At 34.8% G+C, this 23,031-nt stretch overlaps 1 protein-coding gene across 1 annotated transcript in view; it reads right to left on the bottom strand.

Annotated features, from left to right (window-relative positions):
• The window catches only part of CFAP47 (cilia and flagella associated protein 47), a 503,092-nt gene that overhangs the window by 427,065 nt on the left and 52,996 nt on the right, over nt 1-23,031 (bottom strand). The window contains exons 14-20 of the mRNA XM_072744557.1: nt 17,143-17,359; nt 16,607-16,848; nt 11,899-12,029; nt 9,012-9,134; nt 7,279-7,410; nt 4,456-4,533; nt 1,297-1,441 (exon numbers count right to left, since the gene is read on the bottom strand). Coding sequence (XP_072600658.1) covers nt 1,297-1,441; nt 4,456-4,533; nt 7,279-7,410; nt 9,012-9,134; nt 11,899-12,029; nt 16,607-16,848; nt 17,143-17,359 — 1,068 coding nt within the window. The remainder of the gene's footprint in view (nt 1-1,296; nt 1,442-4,455; nt 4,534-7,278; nt 7,411-9,011; nt 9,135-11,898; nt 12,030-16,606; nt 16,849-17,142; nt 17,360-23,031) is intronic.

The raw sequence follows: 23,031 nt of genomic DNA, 5'->3' as shown, positions 1-23,031 counted from the left end.
ACCTGCCCTGCTCGATGGTAATAAGCTGATCCTTTGACCACTTCACCTACTGTTACAGATGTTCCTCATTTGTCACTTAGATTCAATAGCCAGCTTTTCTGTTCTGCTCTGTCCTGACTTCTATAGGTCAACTCATCTAGGCCCTCTTGCTCTTCTGCCTCTGACTTGGTTCAACCTCACAGAGACACCAGTAGGCTATCAGAAGGTAGGAGGTATTTATGCCTTCATGTCTTCACTGCCTTGTCTATGGTTCTGGCAATGGCTGCAATTCCCTTACAGCTAAAGCTCTAATCAATTGGCTCCTCTTTCATAGTTTCACCGGTCATGGGGTTGCAGTAATACCTTGCCTCCTGTTAGTCCTTCAGGTGCAGAGGTAGTAGCAGCATCCATTCCTGGTTGATTTCTTTTAATCCAGCTCCCACCTCCATAGATAATTCCTTCATTAAACTCTCTTCAGTTAAACCCTTTGAGTGAGTCATCTGTTAACTACTGAAATCCTGACTGATACACTTGCTGTTTACTTCTTGAGAACATGTAAAATATCTTATTATCTTTACACACTCAAAGTCTAGTATCTAGCATATGATTGGTATTCAACAAACATCTATTGAAGAAGAAATGACCAAACTAATGGTTGGCAAACTTTCTATAAGGGTCCAGATATGAAGTACTGTAGGCTCTGCAAGCCATATGGTTTCTTTCTCAACTATTAAACTCTGCCATTGTAGTATGCAAGCAGCTATAAATAGTACACAAATGTGTCTGTACTCTAATAAAATTTTATTTATAAAAACATGTATCAGGCCAGATTAGCCCACAAGCTTTACTGTGCCAACCCCTGGAGCAAACAAATGAAATGTCTTTGTAGAAGTGCCTATCTTTAAACTTAATGTGATATAAAGTTACTTAATACATGAATAAACATATATAAAGAACTCTCTAAAGACATTTACCTGAAATTCTTGGGCAATTAAAATTAGCAATTAATTATTTCATTTTCATTTACAGTATATGCTTAACTTTATTTTCTTTTACTTATATGTAACATTCTTAACTAACTATATTAAATCAACTAAGCATGGTTATATGTTATAAATCACCAAAGAATTCTGATATTAACATTGATATATTTCTAGAAATAAAACCATGGTGGGTTACAGAAATAAGAAAAGCATGCATTAAGTAATTAAAAATATTTAAGAACAATTGCCCTTGAGTTACAGTATTTTTAGCATTATACCATAAAGCAACTTAAAACTATCTTATAAGAGTATCATTATAGTATAGAAGCCATACTTGATTTATCTTTAAAATCCAAAGAAAAATATTCAAAGTCTTGTAGATTAAATTCCACTCTGGCACGTGTTATACCTTTGTTTTTTATTATAAATGGGATAATCTGAGTAGTACCAACATAGGTACCACTGAAGTTGAATACATCCTAAAATTAAAAAGAGAGAAAGAATTAGAAAGCAGAATAATATTTTATGAAAATAATGTAAATCAAAAATTACACTTTAAGAGAGTAGACCTTAAAGTTCTTATCACAAGAGAAAGAATGTAACTATATTTGGTGATAGATGTTAAATAGACTCATTATGGTGATCATTTTGCAATACATACAAATATTGAATCACTATGTGGTACACATAAAACTAACATAATGTTATAGGTCAATTATACCTCGATGAAAAATGTATACTGTTATTTTTCATCAAGGATATTAAAACTCCTGTTCTCTAGCAAAACTGGTCACATTTTCCTTCCTCTCCCCTACCTCCTCTATGTAATCAGCTACCAAATCCCATTTATCCTGCCTCCTTCACCTCTTATCCTTAAAGTAATTGTATGAAATTAATAATTCATCACTTACCATTTCATTTCTAGATTTGTACTTTCTCCAATTCTCCTCTCCACAGATAAGTCACAATTAAATTAATCAAAAATGTGTACTTCCTATCTTAAAATGTGATGATTCTCCTCCAACTACCAGACAATGTCCAAGTGCCTCAGCAGGCTCATAAAGTTCACCTTGACCTTCCTCTGCCTCACCTTTCTCCACTCCTATCCTGTCATTCATACTTCAGCAAGCTATATGCACTGCCATTTCCAATCAATACCTGATGTTTCACCGTTCTGTGTCTTTATCAGTGTGTCCCTTCTGTTAGGAAGGCTTTTCTCTAACTCAGAATTGCCTGATAAAATATTATCTATCCTTCAAATCCCAGTTAGATAAACTATATTTTATTATACTGTGCTTGGAACTACTTCTGTTCCTTCTTTTCCCTCACCATTACAACATCAGAAAGTGTGTTTATTTGTTTACCAATCTGTCTCTCCTAGTGGACCATAGGCCTGATTCATTTTTGTATTCCTAGCACCTAATGCCTAGCTTTAATATAGGTAAGGAATGCTTATTGAATGTATCTTAACTTTAGCTTACCTGCCAGGTATGTGCCTACATCACAAAGCTCTGTAGAACTCTTCTTATGGCAGAAATATATACATAGCCTTACAATTACTTAGTAAAAGAATTACATACAACATTAAAGAGAAAGTGGCAACAATATCCTGTTGTTAAGGAAATTATTGCATTAAGGTCAACCGGCCACTATTTGTTTCACCTAAAATATCAACCCGGTTCTAGAGGTAAAATCTGTAAAATCCAATACAGGTAATAAAAGCTTGATGCTTTGTATATGCAAAAAAAAAAAAAACAAAACTTCTCTTATACTATTCTGGCCTTGTACATATGCTCATTTGGATAAAATGTCCTAATTGTTATTAAGATACATATTCAATGCCATACAGTTATTAAATGTCTTACTGATGATGCCAGAATATTATTTTTTAAAAGGCAGCTAGGCAGCCATGTTTAAAACTTAACATAATCAGAGAATATTGATATATCTTAATATAAAGTCTCAAAAATTACTCAATTGTACCATAACATGCAAAGCATGCCATGAATGCCTTCAGAATACGGAAATAAAGTAGTCAAAGTCTCAATACACTTCTAATAATGTTCAAGGAGAAACACCATGGCAATGGAGAAAGCACTCTGGATACCACAGTGTTTAACCTCCAAGAATCACCATAGTCTTGGACAAGCTAACCTAGTATCTCTCAATCTATCTATACTTATCACGCCTTCAGTATCAAATAAAATATAGGTTAGAAAATTATAACTCAAAGTCAGACACTAGAATTGTGGTGATGCCATTAAAGTACAGACTAGTAACGAGGCCCTACCTGAGGCACTGTCAGCCTCATCCATTTTTGCTCAATTTAATTCAGTACCAGAATGGTGCAAGGTGCTGTAGTACTAGTAGAAAAGAAGGACAAAAGTGCAGATAACCTGAAAATAATATGGCAATTGCCATGATGAAGATGTTTCCAGAGTTTAAGATGCTTGTAACACCTTAAGAATGTCACAATGGAGGGGCATATGGGCCTGCTTTGAAGGACCAGGGTAAAGTTTTTAGATAGACAAGACCAGATTTAATTCCTGAAAGACTTGCCAGAAAAAAAAAAAAAGTATGCGTGTATACTCTAACAATTGTAGAACAAAATTTTATCAGGGTACACAACAATAATGAAAAAAAATAAATATAACTATAGTTCAGAAAATACAAATCAAGACCACAGTGAGATATCATTTTATACCTAGTAGACTGGCAAACATTAAGTCTTAAAATACAACTTATGGAGCAATGGCATGTGGAGCAATGGAAACTTGAGAAGAAAATATGGAAACTATCTTATGAAGCCAAAAATGCACACATTCTATGACTTAGCAACTCCACTCCTAGGGAAACTCTGGCATCTGTCCCTCACAAGATATATACATGAATATTTCCAGCTGTAGTGTTTGCAATAACAAAAAAAGAAACATCTAATTGAATGGACAACAGAATGAGTCTACAAATTAAAACAGGCCTATATAATGGACTATTAAGCAGTAGTGAGAAAATATAGCTACATGCAACTTAGATGCATTTTGGAAATGCAATATACAGTTAAAAGTAACTCACCAAAGACTACACACAGCACATCTTTATCATAAAGCTCAAAAGTGAACAAACTAAACTAAATAATGAATTGTTAAGGAATTCATACATATGTGGTGAGTCGATTAGAAAAAGTAAAGGGAGAATAATCAGAAAATTCAGTAAAGCAGTTATCTTTTAAAGAGGGGTAGAATCATGATGAAGCCTACGATGACTTTAATGGTGTTAGTAGTATTCTGAAAGTTAAGTTCAGTGATGAATTCTGAAACCTCCATTTAATATTCTGCTTCATCACATATTTATATTACATATACTAACTTCTATATGTCAAAGTACTATATAATGAGATATTTTTAAACATAAATAGGCTGACTAGGGATACATAATAAGAGTCACCACACTCAGAAAATGATTACACAAATGGTTAACATACTAACATACTCACCGGATTAATTTCCACATCAGCAATCTCAACAGATCCACCAATCCTAAGGTCTATGACATTTGCATGGTGAATAGCAACCTTATTTGAGAGAAATATAAAGCCTTGTAGAAACCACATTAAAATCTACTCATATACTACTATAGTATTACCTGGCATCTGGCAATTTTTAAAAATTTAAATAACCATAACATATTATAAATATTACAAGATTTATTCTGGTGGTTGTCATCACATTTCTTGTTATTCAGAATTGATATTCCTAAGAGGAATGAGTGTTCAGCTCTTAAAAACCTCCACCACAAATGGGACCAGTTCATAGCTTGTGAATTTAACTGCAGAGTTCTACCCATTTAACTATACATTATTGCCACTCTCTGTATGCCTTTTGTACTTACCTAATTTCAATGGATTATTCAAAATTAAAACAGATAGGGAACTAAGTACAAACATACTTCTTCCTATAGAGAGATACTAATATCCACTATGACCATAATAATAATAATGAAAGTAGCTAAAATATTGCTAAGTAAATGAGCCAAGTATAGTGCTAACTACATTGTCTCCTTTTTAATTCTCAGTATCCTGTGAGGTCACTAATATTAATATCCTAATTTCTGAGTGAGGAAAACTGAGGGTCAGAGAGGCAGAGTATTTTGTCTTTTTCTTGATGTTTCAAAACAGCAGTGGCTAAATTTCAACCAACGACTGCCTAAACACTCCATTGCCTCTGAGAAAATTAACATAGTGAACTAAGAATCTAGTTGTATAATTCCTATAAAATTAGAACTGTAGATTATCTGAACATGTAAATGTCTAAGCAAAATCTCAGAAGCAGAAAAACAGCATTCACTGAAAGCCCTACCTGTGTAAGAACAGGGAGCATCAATTCTGGATTTAAATCTAAATATATATCTAAGAAAGAGATAGGACTATATCTTACTCTTTCCATAGAAAGACACTGACACCATTCATAGGCAAAAAAACCTCCAAACTGTCATATTTTCTAAATTATTGGGGAGAGTGACATGTCATTTAATTTTATTAACTAAATCACTATATTCATAATATTATATGATTTCCACATCTTGTTTAAAAAACATATAGTATATGTTGGTTAATTGAATTTAAATTAATTTTTTTAATTTAAAAAAGATAAAGAATATATAGTACATAAACAAAATACTTGACTAAAATCATAAAAAGGATAATTTATGATTCAGAGGAAATTACAAATCGACATGCTCTTCATTGATGAACCCCATAATTAAGTCTCAACACCTCATAGCTGGCTTTACCCACCTCCCCATTATTCATTGTACTGACTCTACAACAGAAACTAACATAAAATGTGTGCTCAGTAAATATGTGTGAATGGAAGAATAAACTAATCTTATTATATAATGTTAAAAAGGTAAGCTTTGTAAAAACAGCATACTCATCTAAAATATAGTAGAAATTAATCTTCTAGTGAAATCTATTTTTAGTGGCCATATTTTTTATTTTTTCCAGAATATTAGATAAAAAAATACTGCCCAAATCTCAGACCATGTACCATAATATATAATTTACAATCATCTTTCAATACATATTTCTTCATAAAGGATATAATCAGTAGGTTGCTTATTTGGGGCAAATTGGTATTTATCAAGTTAAACTACATATTATTTAAAGATTGTTATGAAAAAAAGGGTTGTTATGGGAAATTAAAGATAAAATGGGGATATATCTGAAACTATTCATTTTGATTTGATAACAGTATACATATTATTTTTAATATGCATAAATGTACATAGTTGATCATCAGATTAAAAAATCAAGAGTAGGGGGATCCCTGGGTGGCTCAGCAGTTTAGCGCCTGCCTTTGGCCCAGGTCGCGATCCTGGAGTCCCGGGATCAAGTCCCACATCAGGCTCCCTGCATGGAGCCTGCTTCTCCCTTTGCCTGTGTCTCTGCCTCTTTCTCCCTCTATGTCTATCATGAATAAATAAATAAAATCTTTTAAAAAAATCAAGAGTATTTCATTCCTCGTGTTTATAATAAATTTTATCAGAGACTAGTCTTCTATGTTTTATTTACTCTATTTAATAAACAATTAGAGAAGCCCCTAAAATCAAAGTAATATCTTTTCAATTACATAATTCCCAGAATATAAATTAGTAAAATATTTTATGTATGCTATAAAATATAAATGTTAACACCATATATAATTTGCACATAATTCATATAGTCTTTGAAGCTATTTAGAATTAACATCCCAAAATTGATTAATTTTTCCTAAGGTATCTAATTAAATCAAATATCTAACTAATACCATGAAAAAAGTTATCCTTCCCTCTGTGACTAGTGAGGACTTATCACAACTCAGAGATGCCAAATATCATTCTAATTTCATGTGAAAAATGCCTCATGTTAATGAAAAGTATCCATTTCAACTTAGCAGAAATTTCCATTACTAATTTTTACCAAAAATTATCTACAAAACCTCTTGCCAGGTTCTGCTATTTCTACAAGATTGTATAGGTAAGGTTGCTTATCCTATAGATCTCTAAAAACTGCATTTCTTTAGAAATAACTAAATTGCTAACAAAGAAACCGAAATTTTAAAAATTACTCATTAGTATCATAACATTCAAACCTATTCCCATTAGAAAAAATCCTTAAAACAAGTTTTCTAAGAATAAACACACACATTTTATAGCATTATACTTACTATTATAAATCTCTGAAACAAATCCACATAGACATATATAACATATGAATATATATGTATATACATAAAAAGTATGAATACACACACATACACACACTCACACATGAACATACCTTTGCTCTTGTATCAAATTTTTCTGCTACAGTAGGTGTACAGGAGATATTGAGAACAGTTATACCTCCAAATGGAATGATTCCTTGTGATGGAACAATATTAATGGTAGGCAAAAGACTCTGGTCACAAACCTGTAATTGAAAATTTGCAGAACTGCTGCATTATCCTTTAGAGTTGCTGTTCTGAAGCTTTCATAGGAAAGCTTCCAAACCACTACCCAGAGAGAGAACTCCTGGGCACAGGACATGAGATGATTTTGTAATGAGTTTTCCAATACCAGATGCACAAATAAACTTCAACAAGGATTTGTACCCCTAACCCAGCAAATGGAACTTTTAGTAGTGGTGGCATCCAGTTCAAAAAGGATGATGAAGTTTACTGTCTGAGCATTATTAAAATTTTGCAAAACTTACAAGGATGAGATATATCTGATAGAGAAGATGATAAAATTCTGGATAGTACTTTGATAGTTTGCTTTTTCCCTGACAGTAAACACTGAAAGAAAAGTTAGTGGGGAGGCAGATGATAAAGTAACCTCTTCCTGTTTTTTATTATTTCCTTAATAGCCTAATGTCTAAGATATAATTTTGACCTTCAAAAAAGTTATAAGTAGCTTACCAAAGCATTTATGGTATGGTTTCTCAGGGGCTAATTTAGGACCATCTATCATGCTATAAGCCAGAATAATTTAAAGGAAAATTGGTTAAGGTATTTTGGAGATGAGGGAACAAACAGACTTCAGAACTAAATTTGAAGCAAGAGTAGAAAAAGGTATCTGCATTTGTTTGGGCAGATGACATGTAGATATAAAGCTTGAATGAAATATCTCAAACAGACACCTAACTCTGGGAAACGAACAAGGGGTAGTGGAAAGGGAGGTGGGTGGGGGGTTGGGGTGACTGGGTGATGAGCACTGAGGGGGGCACTTGGCAGGATGAGCACTGGGTATTATGCTATATGTTGGCAGGTTGAACTCCAACTAAAAAAATTTAAAAAAAAGAAATATCTCAAACACTGACCTCTATCTATTGTCACTATTGGAAAATATTAATATGTTTTTCAGCAAAAAAATATTCTATCACCACTTTAAACACCCCTCACCCTGTAATTTAAATCAGGAGCAACAACTATAAATACAGTATCTTTAGAAGGAACTTGCTTTAGGTTCCAGTTTCTACCATAACAGTCTTGATGAGAGTGAAAATGAGGAGAAGAAGAAAAGTATGTAATTAAATATGAAGTTGTAATAGCAACAATAGATAATTTTTTAAAAGATTTTATTTATTTATTCATGAGAGGCAGAGGGAGAAGCAGGCTCCCTGCGAGGAGCCTGATAGGAGACTCGATCCCAGGACCCCGGGATCATGCCCTGAGCTGAAGGCAGATGCTCAACCACTGAGCCACCCACCCAGGTGCCCAACAATGGATATTTTTTAAAGTGCTCTTTTTTTCCCAAATTATCTTTTTCTCAACAAGACAAAATGACAGGAAGGGAAAAAAGGCCTAAGAAGAGGAGAGCCTAATGGCGGAAGAATGAAGAAATTATTTTTGTGGGAAATTAAAAGGACAAAGTAGCTGAAATATACTCAGATAAGTCTCACATAAAATATCGAAATATTAGCATTAGTCAATTTATAAAGACTACAGTATTAACACCACAGTGTTCATGGAAAAAAATAATTCAAATTATAATGTGATCTGATCCAAATAAGATTCCAAGATTCTACATTACCTTGAAATAAGCATGGTTTTGTCCTACATTGTGAAGAATGGCTTTCCTCCAAGTTGTTAAACCTTGAGGACTATTACTGAAGAGGATTCGTGGCTCCAAAAACATGACCTTGGTATGACCAAGCTAGTAACAAGAGGAGAAGAGAGAAGATGCAATAAAAATAATAGTAATTTTTTTTTTGCCCCTTCCAAATGACTCAAATTATTTCAGCTTCATGGAAATTTCTAAAACATAAAGTGTTATCAGATGTTATGATGTACTTAAAGGAAAGGAAAATAGAATGGAATATCTAAAGTACACTCCTAAACTGAGGAAGGCAGGGGGAATTAGACAACACAATGAAGGAAGTAAATCCAGGACTGAAAGTCATGTTGGAGATCATAGAGATATCTACCCAACTATGTACAGGGTGTTACTGTGTGCTGTGCAAAAGGAAAGAGTTCAAGAGTACCCTAGCATGGTAAATAATGTGCCAAATGAAATCATCTAGACATGTTTTTACTATTAGTCTTCTTCTAGAGCTTTATATGCTGATAATGCACACTTTGCTTATCTGAGAATGGGGAGGTAGTTCACTGTGATTCACAGAGTTACTTAGGTGCAACACTTCTCCTTACTCCCTGCACAAATCACTTCACAGAACTACTGTATCATAGTACAGTTTTTGAAAATGCTGATGTTATCCACCTTTCCCATTTCACAGGAAAGCAAACAATAGCCAAGGGGAACTAGAACCCAAGTTTTCCACTTTCTTATACAGTGCCCTTTACACCCAACTCTGTTTATCTATGATAAATATTGATGATAAATTATTGTTTTGGGAGGTTTTAATACATTCTTATAATTATTTGAGGAACATGACTTGGGTAATTTGAACAATAAGTTTCTAAACAAAGCTAACAGATGAGAAAATGGTCAAGTAAGTTCTTCATAAATTAATGACAAACATTAAATGAACATTTTATTCAGTCACTTAATGTTTCTCCATTTGTACTTTTCTTAAGAGAAACACTTCACAGTTCATTTAACTTAAAGGATCTCAAAAATTTACCATAAAATGATCAAATTCATTATTCTCATATCTCAGACTTTAATTCTTAACCAATCCTAGTGTAGGGAAAGCAGAAAGTAAATTTAATCAAAGGGTAATAGCAAAGACGGTGGAGGCAAACAGATATGGATATGAATTCCACCTAGGGCATTTACTGCATGTGTGAATTTGTATTAAACACCCACTCTAATCCTCCATTTCCTCATCCATCAACTAACTGAGTTATCAATATAGCCTTACAGAGTTGTTAGAAGGCTTAAATTAGGTAATACATGAAAAGTATTTAGCATCCTGCTTGACACATAGTAATTAATAAATGATATCTATTATTAATACAAAGTTTAAATTACTAAATTGCTCATCTTCTATTTGTTAGAAAAAATACACGTGAGGTGAGTATGTGGGCAAATTTATATTGCTAACTTTATCAAACACAGTTATGTAAGTAATAGCTAAAGAATTGTGTGCATATGTTCACCAAAATACAGCTATAAGAATGTTAAGAGAAGCATTTTTATAGTAGCGAATAATCTGAAACAATACAAATCCCCACCAGCTGTGTAATGGAAAAATGATGGTATAGTCACACAACGGAATACTATCCAGGAATGAGAATGAATACTCTGTCACCAAATGTATCAGAATAGACAAAGCCCCAAACCTAATGATGAACAAAAGAAGCTAGATGTAAAAGAATACAAATGTTTTGATTACATTTATATAACATTTGAAACCAAAATTAATCCATACCCTTAGAACTAAGGATAGTGATAACTTTGGGAGGGACACAGAGGGACTTTTGGAAACATGGATGGGGAAGATGTTTCTTTTGCAATGCTAGTCATAGTCTGCTTCTTGATCTGGTTGATCTGGGTGTGAGTTACAAAGGTGCTATCAGTTTATAAAGATTGAATGATACAGAAGTCATAATATGTATACTTTTCTGTATATATCCTGTACTTCAATAGAAACTTTTAAAAAGAATAGCAAGTAATTTAAACATAGGTAAAGCAGTAGGGTCCAGCTTATTTCAAGGCTAGAACAGAGGAAAGACCCTACTGATTTCTGACAGTCACTTGTCATCATTAAAGTGAATGAATGTCTCATCTCTAAAGGCTATGAGTTTCTTCATAGCTGAAATATTTAAAACCATGATCATGGTCTGGAGAGAGAGATGAGAATCAGTAAGACAGGACTGGCTTGAGCTAAATTACTGAGAATATTGGGGAAAAAATTTGGTACACAAGTAAAGTGGATTCTTGGTGATTATGAGACATGAAGTTGAGGTCTTCTGGGCTCTACCACAAAAAGAAAGTCAAAATTGCATATTGAAGCTTTAACTTAACTCATTTTTATTATAAGAGTATATTCTGTAAAATTAGAATTTTACATATCTCCTTGTTATGTAAATTATGTGATCCATTTCAAACTGAATTATTAATTACTACCAGAATTCTAAAAATGCAATATAGTAGGACAAAAATACAATTTTCTCTATTTTTCTTTGGTTTCTGTCAATGAAATAATTTAATTTCAAGTGGCCCTCATGGTATTGTATGTTTATGAGGCACTAACAGCAATCTAGTATTATGGCACAAAGGTATTGGATTTGTAAATTGATTCTAGGTAACACAACACATTTTTTTTTTTTTAGCAAAGTCTTCATTTATGGTAGAGAAGTGGAGCCAAGGAGATGGTAATTCAGTTAACTAAATATTGCAAGCAAAATCAGTTTTGTGAACATAGTATATATATATACCCAATTGTATAAACATATATATATCCAACCAATGTAGAGTCCCCCAAATAAAAATCATATCCAAAGGAAATCATTACACGTGCAACACATTTTAGCGTCAGCGTGTTTCCTTCATTGACATGAAGAACAAATTCTCCTCTTTCCGGAGAACTGAAACCTGGCTGCCATGTTACTTCACATTCCAATGAAGAGTGTGGTTCAACTGTGCCTACAGATAATTTAGAAAGAACAGACATTTACCACATTTTAATTATATTCATTTTAATATACAAAATAAGAGCTGGCATAAAAATATATAACATATATTGACATTTATATAATAAATTATTTAAAGTAAACTCAAAATATATAGAAATGCTACATGAGAGATTATCAAATGAGTACAGACTTACAGGTTTGATTCAAATCTAAAATGCATACTTTATTTTCCAATTTTATTAGGCAGATCAAAATATTTGATAAAAGTATGCCAATATTTAAAAAAAAAAAAAGTATGCCAATATTTAGCAAAACATCCCCTTCACATGTTTCCCAACAGTCTGAAATAGTTATTAACATCAGACACTTATTCAGTTTTCAGAGGAAGGAATTACAATTACCAGAGGCTTTTTGTTTTTAAATGTCCACATCCCTAGAGGTATAACTTCTGATGTAGTTATAGAGTAATTAACACATTTCTATAATTCAAATGTACTGAGAACCTAGGAGGTAGCAAGCACATTTGGTATGAGCTGCTTTATCTGTTTTAATTCATCATTTCCTTTGGAGTAAGAAAATAATACTTGAAAGAAAGAATGACTTAGAAGTTCTTTCTTCAAAGAAGAGAGGATCATCAAAGATTCAAATGCACAGGGCATTGAACAGAAAGATGAGTGACCATCACAAATATACTTTGCGTTGAGGTTGGGTTGACTTGCATGTGATGGCAGTTTCTGTAATCTTAAAAAAGAAGACATAGTACCTACCTCTTAATTAATTCTGTAATCTTAAAAAAGAAGACACAGTACCTACCTCTTAAATTTGCAGTGGCCATGTAAGGATATAATACACGTAAAGCAATCAACATAGTGTGTGATGCCCAGAATACACCCAGTGTCAAATTTTATTATTAATACTCTGGAATGCCAGTACTATGGTAGGCACAGTAATTTATAAAAAGAAAAGAAACTGCTGATGGAAAAGCTAACAGTCTAGTGGTGGTCCATCAGGATTATATTTGTTTGGAAGTAACAAAAAGTCCTGCTACAGTGGGTTAGGTAGATAGGAGTTTACTTATTTTATGCAATCAGAAGTCCATCGATAGGTATTTCAGGGGTACCTTAGCAGGCTGACAACGTCTTCAAGGAGCAATGATCCCTCTAGCTTGCTATACTACCATTCCTTAACATGAGGTCTTCTCAGTGTAGAAAAGTGTCATAGCATAGTGGTTTAAAAAGCACAAATTCTAGGGTTGGAATCCCTGGTTCCAATTTCAGCTCTGCCATTTTCTAGTTGAAAATTTGGGACAATTTACTTAACATATATATCACACAGCCTCTTCAGACATCAATGGGGATCACAGTTGTATGTAACTCAGAGAATTGTTGTAGGGATTAAAGAAGCAAGTATATGTAGAAGTGCTTCAAATGGTGCCTGGCATGAAGAAGGAATATGGAGCTAAAAGAAACTTCTATCTATATCTCATCGGCAAGAAAGACTGGGGACCCAAGAAAGGCTGAGGAAAAGAAATTTCTAGATATGAACATTGCTTCCTCCAACAAAATGAGGTTTCTCCTAGAAAGGGGATGGATATCAGATATGAGCTTAGCAATATTTAATACAATAGAATATAGATGGGAATAAATAATTATAGATGACATAACAAATACACAGTGGGAGCAGGTAGAGGGAGCTTAAATTAGCCCAAGGATATAGAGGAAACTTCATTATGAGAAGATGGCATTTGAATTGTGAAAAATGAGCAGGAACTCTGCAGGACAAAGCCTGGGGAAGTATAAAAGTCAAGTGACCACACTGGAAGAGAGCTGTGTGTCAAGAAGACTGATAAGAAGTAACTTTGACAAAGCAGATTGGACATGGTCTATAAAGACACCTGAAATACAAGGAAAAGTGCCATGCACTGTGCTTTCTGTACACACTCAGCGCCTTCGAATGTGCTTAATCAAACCTATAACTACTGCAATGTGATGCCTGTTCAAAACAACTAGAGAAGGTTTATCCAGAATCTCTGAAATGTGCAGAAGTATTTTCTCTCTCTTCTCTGATTATTCACTCAGCTTTTCTCTAGTACTGAGGCAGGACTCAGGCTTACCAGTATTAATAATTTAAAAAAAGAGCTTGGTCAAATGAATCTGCCAAGTAATGATGGAAGTATAACTTGAATGCTTAATACATATAATCTGGGATTTATTAAATCAATACATGTTAATAAAAAGATTAAATATGGCTATATCAATGATTTCCAACCTTACTGAAGGTACAGTACTACTTTTCCAATGCATAGATCCATAAATATATCCATACTAAAATTAAGCAAATTGAAATTAATACTGAAGCTTGTTTATAACACTCACTGTTACAAACACTGGTAAACTAATATAAAAATCGTGATTTGGAAATGACTGACACTCACAAGAATATACACCTATGGCAAGATTTCTACAAACCAGTACTTCTCTATGGTCTAAAATATAGTCTACTTAGATCCCAAATGATGAATATTCCTAAATTAAAAATAAGGAAGGAGGGATCCCTGGGTGGCGCAGCGGTTTGGCGCCTGCCTTTGGCCCAGGGCGCGATCCTGGAGACCGGGATCGAATCCCACGTCAGGCTCCCGGTGCATGGAGCCTGCTTCTCCCTCTGCCTATGTCTCTGCCTCTCTCTCTCTCTCTCTCTCTGTGTGACTACATTAATAAAAAAAAAAAATTAAAAAAAAAATAAGGAAGGATTAGAAGGAAGAAGGGAAGGGTGTAGGGAAGGAAAAAGAGAGCGAAGTAAGCAGGGAACAAGTAATTGGTAATGAGGATGGCTGGCTAGATGCATGATCAGCTATTACTACTCTGAGGACATTTTCAGGGAAAAAAGAAGTAAAAAAAGAATCAGCAAATTTTCATAATCAAATAACTATATTTCCTTGACAACTACACTTTGCCAGTCTTTACAGAAGGAGTTTTCCATATATTTAATCTTTATGAGATATGTTAGTCTCTCCATTTTACAAATAAGAAAACTAGTGCTTATAGAGTACTCCTCAACAATCACAAACGTAGCAAGAAGCTAAGACTAGTTTTGAAATCAGGTTTATCTAACCCCAAAGTTTGTTTTATTTCCCACTCATGCAGAAACAGACTTCAGCTAGTTATAAAACACCACATGAGTCACTGCAAGTACAAAACTCCAGATCCTTCCAGCTAGCTGAAAAGGCATAACATGTACAGAAAATGAAGATGCTGTATCAATCATTCAATTTTTTTTTTTTTTTTTTTTAGGGAGAGAACAAACATGCATACAAGCAGGGGTGGAGGGGTGGAGTAGGGGCAGAGGCAGAGACAGACCATCTCAAGCAGACTCCATGCTCAGCATGGAGAATGATGTGGGGCTCAGTCTCATGACTCTGAGATCATGACCCAAGCCAAAAATCAATTGCAGGTTGCCTAACCCACTGTGCCACCCAGGCACCCCTTCATCATTTAACTTCTAACTTGCCATCTTATTTCTTTAAATGACAGCTTGTATCTTCATGAGGTCCTCATAGTATATCACAATGATGTCTGCTGAATTTGACAGGCTACTTAGATAACACTTTAACAGTTACAAGGGCTCAGTTTTGTAACGGGCACATTATATGGAATTACAGATTCTGGGGAATGGCAGAAACAAGGTTAACAGGACACTTAACAAATATATAGAACCGCCCAAAACAGTAAATTGGAGATTATTTTCTATTATTTAAAAAATTACTTGCTTAAATGTCAATTTTAAGTTTCTGATTTTATTACCTGTATTAAATATTGATTATAAAGAATTTATGGATTATAAAGAATTTATGATGATTCATTTTGTCAACTTGGCCATACTTGGCCAAGCTATTGTGCCCAGGTGTCTGGTCAGTCTAGCTATTGCTGTAAAGGTATTTTTCAGATGTGCTGAACATTTAAATCAGTACACTTTGAGTAAAGATTATCTTCCACAATGTGAAAGGGTCTCATCCAATAAACTGAAGGCCTGAAGAGAAAAAAACTGAAGTCCCTTTGGATTCAAGACTGCAAAATGAATTTCTTCCTGGGTTTCCAGCCTGCCAAGCCTACTGGAGTACCCACACAATTGTATGAGCCAATTCCTTAAAATCAATCTCCTCCCTCCCTCTCTCTCTATACATTTCCTTTTGCTTCTTTTTCTCTGGAGAACTCTAATACAGGATCTGTATTTTCAAATCAAATTTACATATTTATGTATGTAAAAATAAATGCCCCCAGGCACCTGGGTGGCTCAGTCATTTAAGCATCTGCCTTCAGCTCAGGTCATGATCCCAGGGTCCTGGGATCAAGTCCCAACTGGGCTCCCTATTTAGCAGGAGTCTGCTTTTCCCTCTGCCCTTCCCCCTTCCTATGCTCTCTCTCAAATAAATAAATAAAATCTTTTTTAAAAATGAAATATAAATGCCCCAATGACCATAGCTGATTTGTTTCTATTTTTAGCACCACTATACAGTTCATACTCAATAAATACTGCCTGAATACATGAATTAATCAGTGTCTAAATCAAACAAATAGAATAAACTATTACCTTTAGCTGGACGCATGGAAAATGCCATTCCTCTTTCTGTGTTTACAGGTTGCCATTCAAATTTTGCAAAGTAATTCTGATGATTATACAACCCAACTGTCCCCATAAAACATGTTTTCACCGAGAAGCCTTGTGGTCTCAATACTAGCTCATTAGAAGACAGCTCAAGATTTACTGGCATGACAACTGCCATCACTAGGATATGGCCACCAGGTATATTGTTCACTGTGAAGGTGAAAGACCTGTAATACAGCAAAAGCAGTCAAACTTAATTAACAATAGCTATTTGCAATTACAGAATTCAGTTACATGTAAAAATGCATATATTACTGATTAATACCCACAATTAATCCTTTGTAAGCAATACATCAAAATATTTATGACAGACCACACTGAAATATAAATCTACAAATTGATGCACATATAGTTTCTATGTTTGAGGACCAAATATATTCTACAATTATTGAGTTAAATAAATACATATTCTACAAAAGGATACTTTGATTCCAACATATAGAAGCAAAAATAAATCCTACTTCCAAAATTTTCCAATGGTGGGAGATTCAAATATCATCGAAATATAAGTACTAGATGTAGGCGGAATCACATATGAAAATTGCTTGGTTTTTTGAAGTTCTTCCAAATCAGTATGTAACTGGATCAAAATATGCATGGATAGCATATTAATAACATGCAGTAGACGAGTATTTGTGGAGTTCACACAAACGTCACCAAAGTTAAGGATAGAGGGCCCTGAAAAAAACGGAAAATAATTAAGTTTTATGTCGGCAAATGTATTCAGTAATTTTAAGTTTCCATACTATATTTTCACCAATTAATTTATAAAAAATGGTACTTAGAGAAATATTTCTTATAGTATCAGAAGTTATTAACCAAAATTTTTATCTAAATTCCCATAATGTGGTATTTAGAGATTATTGACTAAAATTCAACATAAATATACCTTAATTATATGGAAAATTACATTGAAAAATTATTAGCCCTCATTATAACTCATTTTATTTTATTTATTTATTTAAAAAAAATTTTTTTATTATTATTACTTATGATAGTCACACATAGAGAGAGAGAGGCAGAGACACAGGCAGAGGGAGAAGCAGGCTCCACGCACCGGGAGCCCGACGTGGGATTCGATCCCGGGTCTCCAGGATCGCGCCCGGGGCCAAAGGCAGGCGCTAAACTGCTGCGCCACCCAGGGATCCCTATAACTCATTTTAGTATACAAATTTGCATACTCCAATATCTTCTCCACTTCCATCAATACATTTATGTTCATTTAACCAGAATTTACAGAAATTGGTGATTTTTCCCATTGCTCAGTACTTAAGTTTTCCCTTTTATTTTTTTTAAGATTTATTTATTTAGAGAGAGAGACAGAGAGTACAAGTGTGAGTGGGGCGAGTTTTCCCTTTTAAATGACAAAAGTTTTTATATCATATAATTTTTTTAAGATTTTATTTATTTATTCATGAGAGATACAGAAAGAGGGGCAGAGACAGAGGCAGAGGGAGAAGCAGACTCCCTGTGGGAAGCCTGATGCAGGACTCGATCCCAGGACCCCAGGATCATGACTTGAGCCGAAGGCAGACAGACACTCAACCACTGAGCTACCCAGTTGACCCTATATCATATAATTTTAATAATTATAAGTCTTCTACATTTCTTAACAGCTTGATTTAATGGTAACTGATATACAATAAGCTGTGTTTAAAGTGTAGAATTTCTGGGGTGCCTGGGTGGATCAATTTTAGTATATGTGCTGCCGAAGCAAGCACTGCCTGGGTGGATCAGTTGTTTAAGCGTCTGCCTTCAGCTCAGGTCATGATCTCAGGGTTCTGGGATGGAGCCCCACCTGGGGCTCCGTGCTCAGTGGGGAGTCTTCTTGTCCCTCTCCCTCTGCCCCTCCTCCTGCTTGTACTCTCTTTCTCTCTCCCTCTCTTCCAAATACATAAATAAAATCTTTAATTTTTTTTTTTACATAAAGTGTAGAATTTCCTGTGTTGACACATATGTAACACCTATGGAACCATCACCACAATGAAGAGAGTGAACATTCCTCACTCCAAAGTTCTCTCATCCTCCTTTATATTCTCTCCTTCCCATCATCCTCACCACTTCTCCTTTCCAGACACCCACTCAAATGCTTTATGTCACTGTAGATCAGTTTACACATTCTAGAGATTTTTATGAGTAGAATAATGTAACATGTGCAGTTTTTCTCTGATCTCTTTCACTCTACAAATTCCCTGGAGATTAATTCAAGTTCTTTCATGTGTCAGTAGTCCATTCTTTTATATTACAAAGTGCTAGTCCATTACAGGTGAATGTTTGTCTCTTCACCTGTTGAATGACAGTTGGATTGTTTCTAGGTACTGGTTATTACAAATAAAGCTGCTAAAATATTTGTGCACAAGTATTTGTTTGAATACATCATTTCATTTCTTTTGGATAAATATCTAGGAGTGGAATGCATGGATCATATGGTAAATGTATGTATAAATGTATAAGAAACTTCCTGTGTTCAAGTGGTTGTGTGATTTCCCATTCTACTAGCAATGTATAAGACTTCCAGCTCCTTCACGTCTTTGGCAACAATTGAAATGGTGAGTTTGGGTTTGTGTGTTTTAACTTCAACCATTCTAATAGATTTACAGTAGTATCTCATTGTGGTTTTATTGGGTTTCCCTAACAGCTAACAATGCTGTGCATCTTTTCATGTACTTATTTCTCATTTGTATATCTTTGTTGATGAAATATCTGTTCAAATCCCTTTGCCCATTTTTAATTGGGTTATTTGTTTTCCTAATACTGAGTCTCAAAAATTGTATAAGCATTCTGGTTGCAGTTCTTTCATGACATACATAATTTGCAAATATTTTCTCTCAGTCTATGTCTTGTTTTTATCCTCTCATCAGTTGCTTTGAGGAGAAGTATTTAAATGTGATCAATTCCAAATTATCCATTCATTATTTTCTTTTTTTTTGTCCATTTGTTCTTTTATGGATCGTGGAGTTTTTTTTAAATATCATATCTAAGAGATTTTTGCTCTCTTCATCATCACAGATATTTTTTCCCTATGCTTCTTTTAAAAGATTTATTTAGAGAGAAAGAGTGCACATGCGTGCATGCGGAGAGGGGGAGGGACAGAGGGAGAGAGAATCTCCATCAAACTCCTTGCTGAGGAGCCCAATGGTGGGGCTCCATCTCATGACCCTGAGATCATGATCTGAGCCAAAATCAAGAGTCAGATGCCTAACCAACTGAGCCACCCAGGTGCCCCTCCTATGCTTCCTTCTATAAGGAAGCAAAAGGTTTAAAATCTAGTTTGACTTAGGTTTGGTATATGATACAAGGATATAAACTCCTTTTTTTTTAAATGAGTGGCTCATGTGTCACAGAACTACTTCTTCAAAAGATTATCCTTTTTGCATTGTCTTTGTGTCAAATTTCACTTGTCCCATATGTGTAGATCTATGTCTGAACTCTCACTTACGATTCATTGATCTGGGTCTATGTTTACACCAATACTATGCTGTTTTAATTACTATAGCTTTCTAAGTCTTGAAATCAGTTATTTATCTCCAACTTGTTTTTTTTCCTCAAAATTGATTTGATTATTCTAACTACTTTCATTTCTACCTGAATTTTAAAATGAGCTTGTCAATTTCTACAAAAGATCTAGATGGAATTTTGACTGGAATCCTATTGAATCCATGGATCACATGGATAATTTTTCAAATCTTCTATGTCTCTGCATAACTTTTTAAATATATGGGATATAGTTATATTCCCTTTTCATATCTTTGTCTGATAATTCTACCATATGTATCCTTATTGGGTAGGTTTAATTGATTATTCTCCTCATTATGGGTTGTGTTTTGCTGCTGCTTTTCATGCCTAGTAATTTTTGTACAGATGTACTTCACTAGGTATTTTTTGTATTCCTATAAATTCTATAAATTCCTATAAATTTTCTTGAGTTTTGTTCTGGGAGGACAGATTGATTTTGTTACTTTCAAACAGATTGATCCTTCCAAGTCTTGCTTTTATGAAAGTTACCTGGATCCGGTATAGTGCTCTGAATAGTAATAATTATTCTCCACTACTGAGGCAAGAATTTCCTGAGCTCTGGCCCAATGTCCATATATCATGAAGTTGTTTGTTTTTTTCCTGGTCTACCAGGTGGGAAATTTCAGTTACTATTCCCTGGACTCTATGAGTAGTGGATAATTCCATAATCATTTCTAATGGGTTTTTTCCCTAGTTTTAGATAGTTTGCCTCATACCTATGAGCTGACTGGTATTTTTTAGAGTAATTGAGGGGAACCCACAGCAGAATATTGAGGCCCTCATTTTGTGCAGTTCTCTCCTGCCTTGTATTCTGTCCTGTGAGTTCTGGCTTTGGTGACTCTAGTCTCATAGCCAGGTTTCCTCATCTCAAGGATTCCACCAGGCTCTTCTGGGTTCCTTCTCTCTGGGCAACGGACTGGAAATTCTCCCACAGTGGTAAGCTTGGGTAGGACTCACATGTATTTTTTCCTGCCAGACATCACTCACTTTCAGTGCCTCATATCCAGTGTCTTAAAAATTCTTGCTTTATATTCTTTTTGTCTGTTGTTTTGGTTGTTTCAGACAGATGAGTAAATGTAGTTCCTGTCATTCCAATGTGGATAGAAGGTGAAGTTTCCCTTTCTTCTAAAACTGAATTGATAAGTTAAACTTTATAAACATGTTAGGATCTGTTTTAATGAATATTAATTTCTGCATATTTAAAAAAGGGTCTTTTATCCCTATCTGAAAAATGGAGACTTCTGATCGAGGATCTGGATATAGGGCCAGACATGACAATAGGATGTGATTGATGAACATGTTACACAGCATGATGACTCAAAAACCAGTGTAAAGGGAAAAAGTCAGTGTCAGGCTCAAACATGCATTCTGGGTCTCCAGAGGGTAAATTCAGACAGACATAGGGCAATAAAGCAGGGACAATGTATGAGGAAACTCAAAGCATAATAAGATGTCCTGACATTCTGTATCCCTGGCCAAAGGGCTGCCTAAAGATGTTGGTAACCTCAATAAGAAGGATAGGATCTGGAGAGCAGACAATGTGGTTTAAATAATAACAGTTCTCAGAGCTCCTGGCATTCTTTTCCTGCCTGCTCCAATGGCTCTGACCATTATCCATGATGAAATCTTATCCACTGGATTTTAATTTTATGCTTTTTTAATCATGGTAAGGCTATTAAATTGCCATTCTCTGTGCTAATGTTTTCCAGTCCCTCACAAAAGAGAAATAGCAATATGTTCAATAAGTATAGCATATTTTAGAGCAATACTTCCCCTTCATATTTCAAGAATTTATTTATAGACAAAATTAAGTAAATACAATCCACCATATTCCTCTGCTAATAACAGATTAAAATGTTGACAAAATCTATGACATAACTATCAGAAACTTTTGAAAAGTAATGAGAAAAGGATTCTCTAGGGATTTTATGAATAGAAAGATAAATCTGTAGTGAATTTTCCTTGGTTATTATCTTGGCCTGGGTGCTAGAGTAGCCTAAAGCCCATTCTCACTACCCAAAGAACTGAGAAGAGGGCGGCCCTGTAGGGCCATACCCTTTTAACTATATCTGCCCTATTTCAGGCAAACATCATGAAAGAAGTTGATCTGCACAACACTAGGTTCTAAGAAGGCTGCAGTAGACCCCTGTCAACCATACCTGCTATGCACTAGGACAAAGAGAGACATCATTCCTTCCCTTCTCCACTAAAGCGGGAGTCTCTGTGAAGTTGCTGGAGTTGGGCCTGTCAAACCATGTCTGCCTTTCAATAAGGCTGACAGAGGCAGTGCCCCTCTCCCTCTTGACCATGCTCCCAAGAGACTGGAGGATAGAGTCCCATTGACTAAAACCACTCTCACTAAGAGAAGCAGTAGTAACATCCCTCCCCTCCTCACTTGGCACTGCATGGTCTGTGAAATAAATACCTGCTGACCAAAGCTGCCCTGTATTAAACAAACATAAGCAAAGAGATGCTGCCCCTATCACAGTAGACACTCCACACACACTTCACTAAACTAAAGCAGGCAAATAATTGACACCACTCCTCCTCCCACCTAAAGAATAGGGGGAAGAATACAGAGAGGTGGGAGTTAGAGAAGGATATATTTTAAAAATGTGAAAAAAAATGTGAATGAAGTTATGATCATCTATTGAACAGTCCACGTGTGAAATCTATCGGAACCAACACATCAAATGGCTTAAAAAACAGAAATATAGTATGAAATAATGCCTGAGTTTCATATAGTCTTCTGGATAGCACACAAAAAGGGAAAACCAGAATAGTACCATAAATGCTTTGAAAATTAAACTGACATTTGTTACACAGCACACAAA

The sequence above is a fragment of the Vulpes vulpes genome, chromosome X, assembly GCF_048418805.1.
Source record: "Vulpes vulpes isolate BD-2025 chromosome X, VulVul3, whole genome shotgun sequence".
In the NCBI taxonomy this organism is placed as follows: Eukaryota; Metazoa; Chordata; class Mammalia; order Carnivora; family Canidae; genus Vulpes; species Vulpes vulpes.
This window is presented reverse-complemented; position numbering and strand designations above follow the sequence as displayed.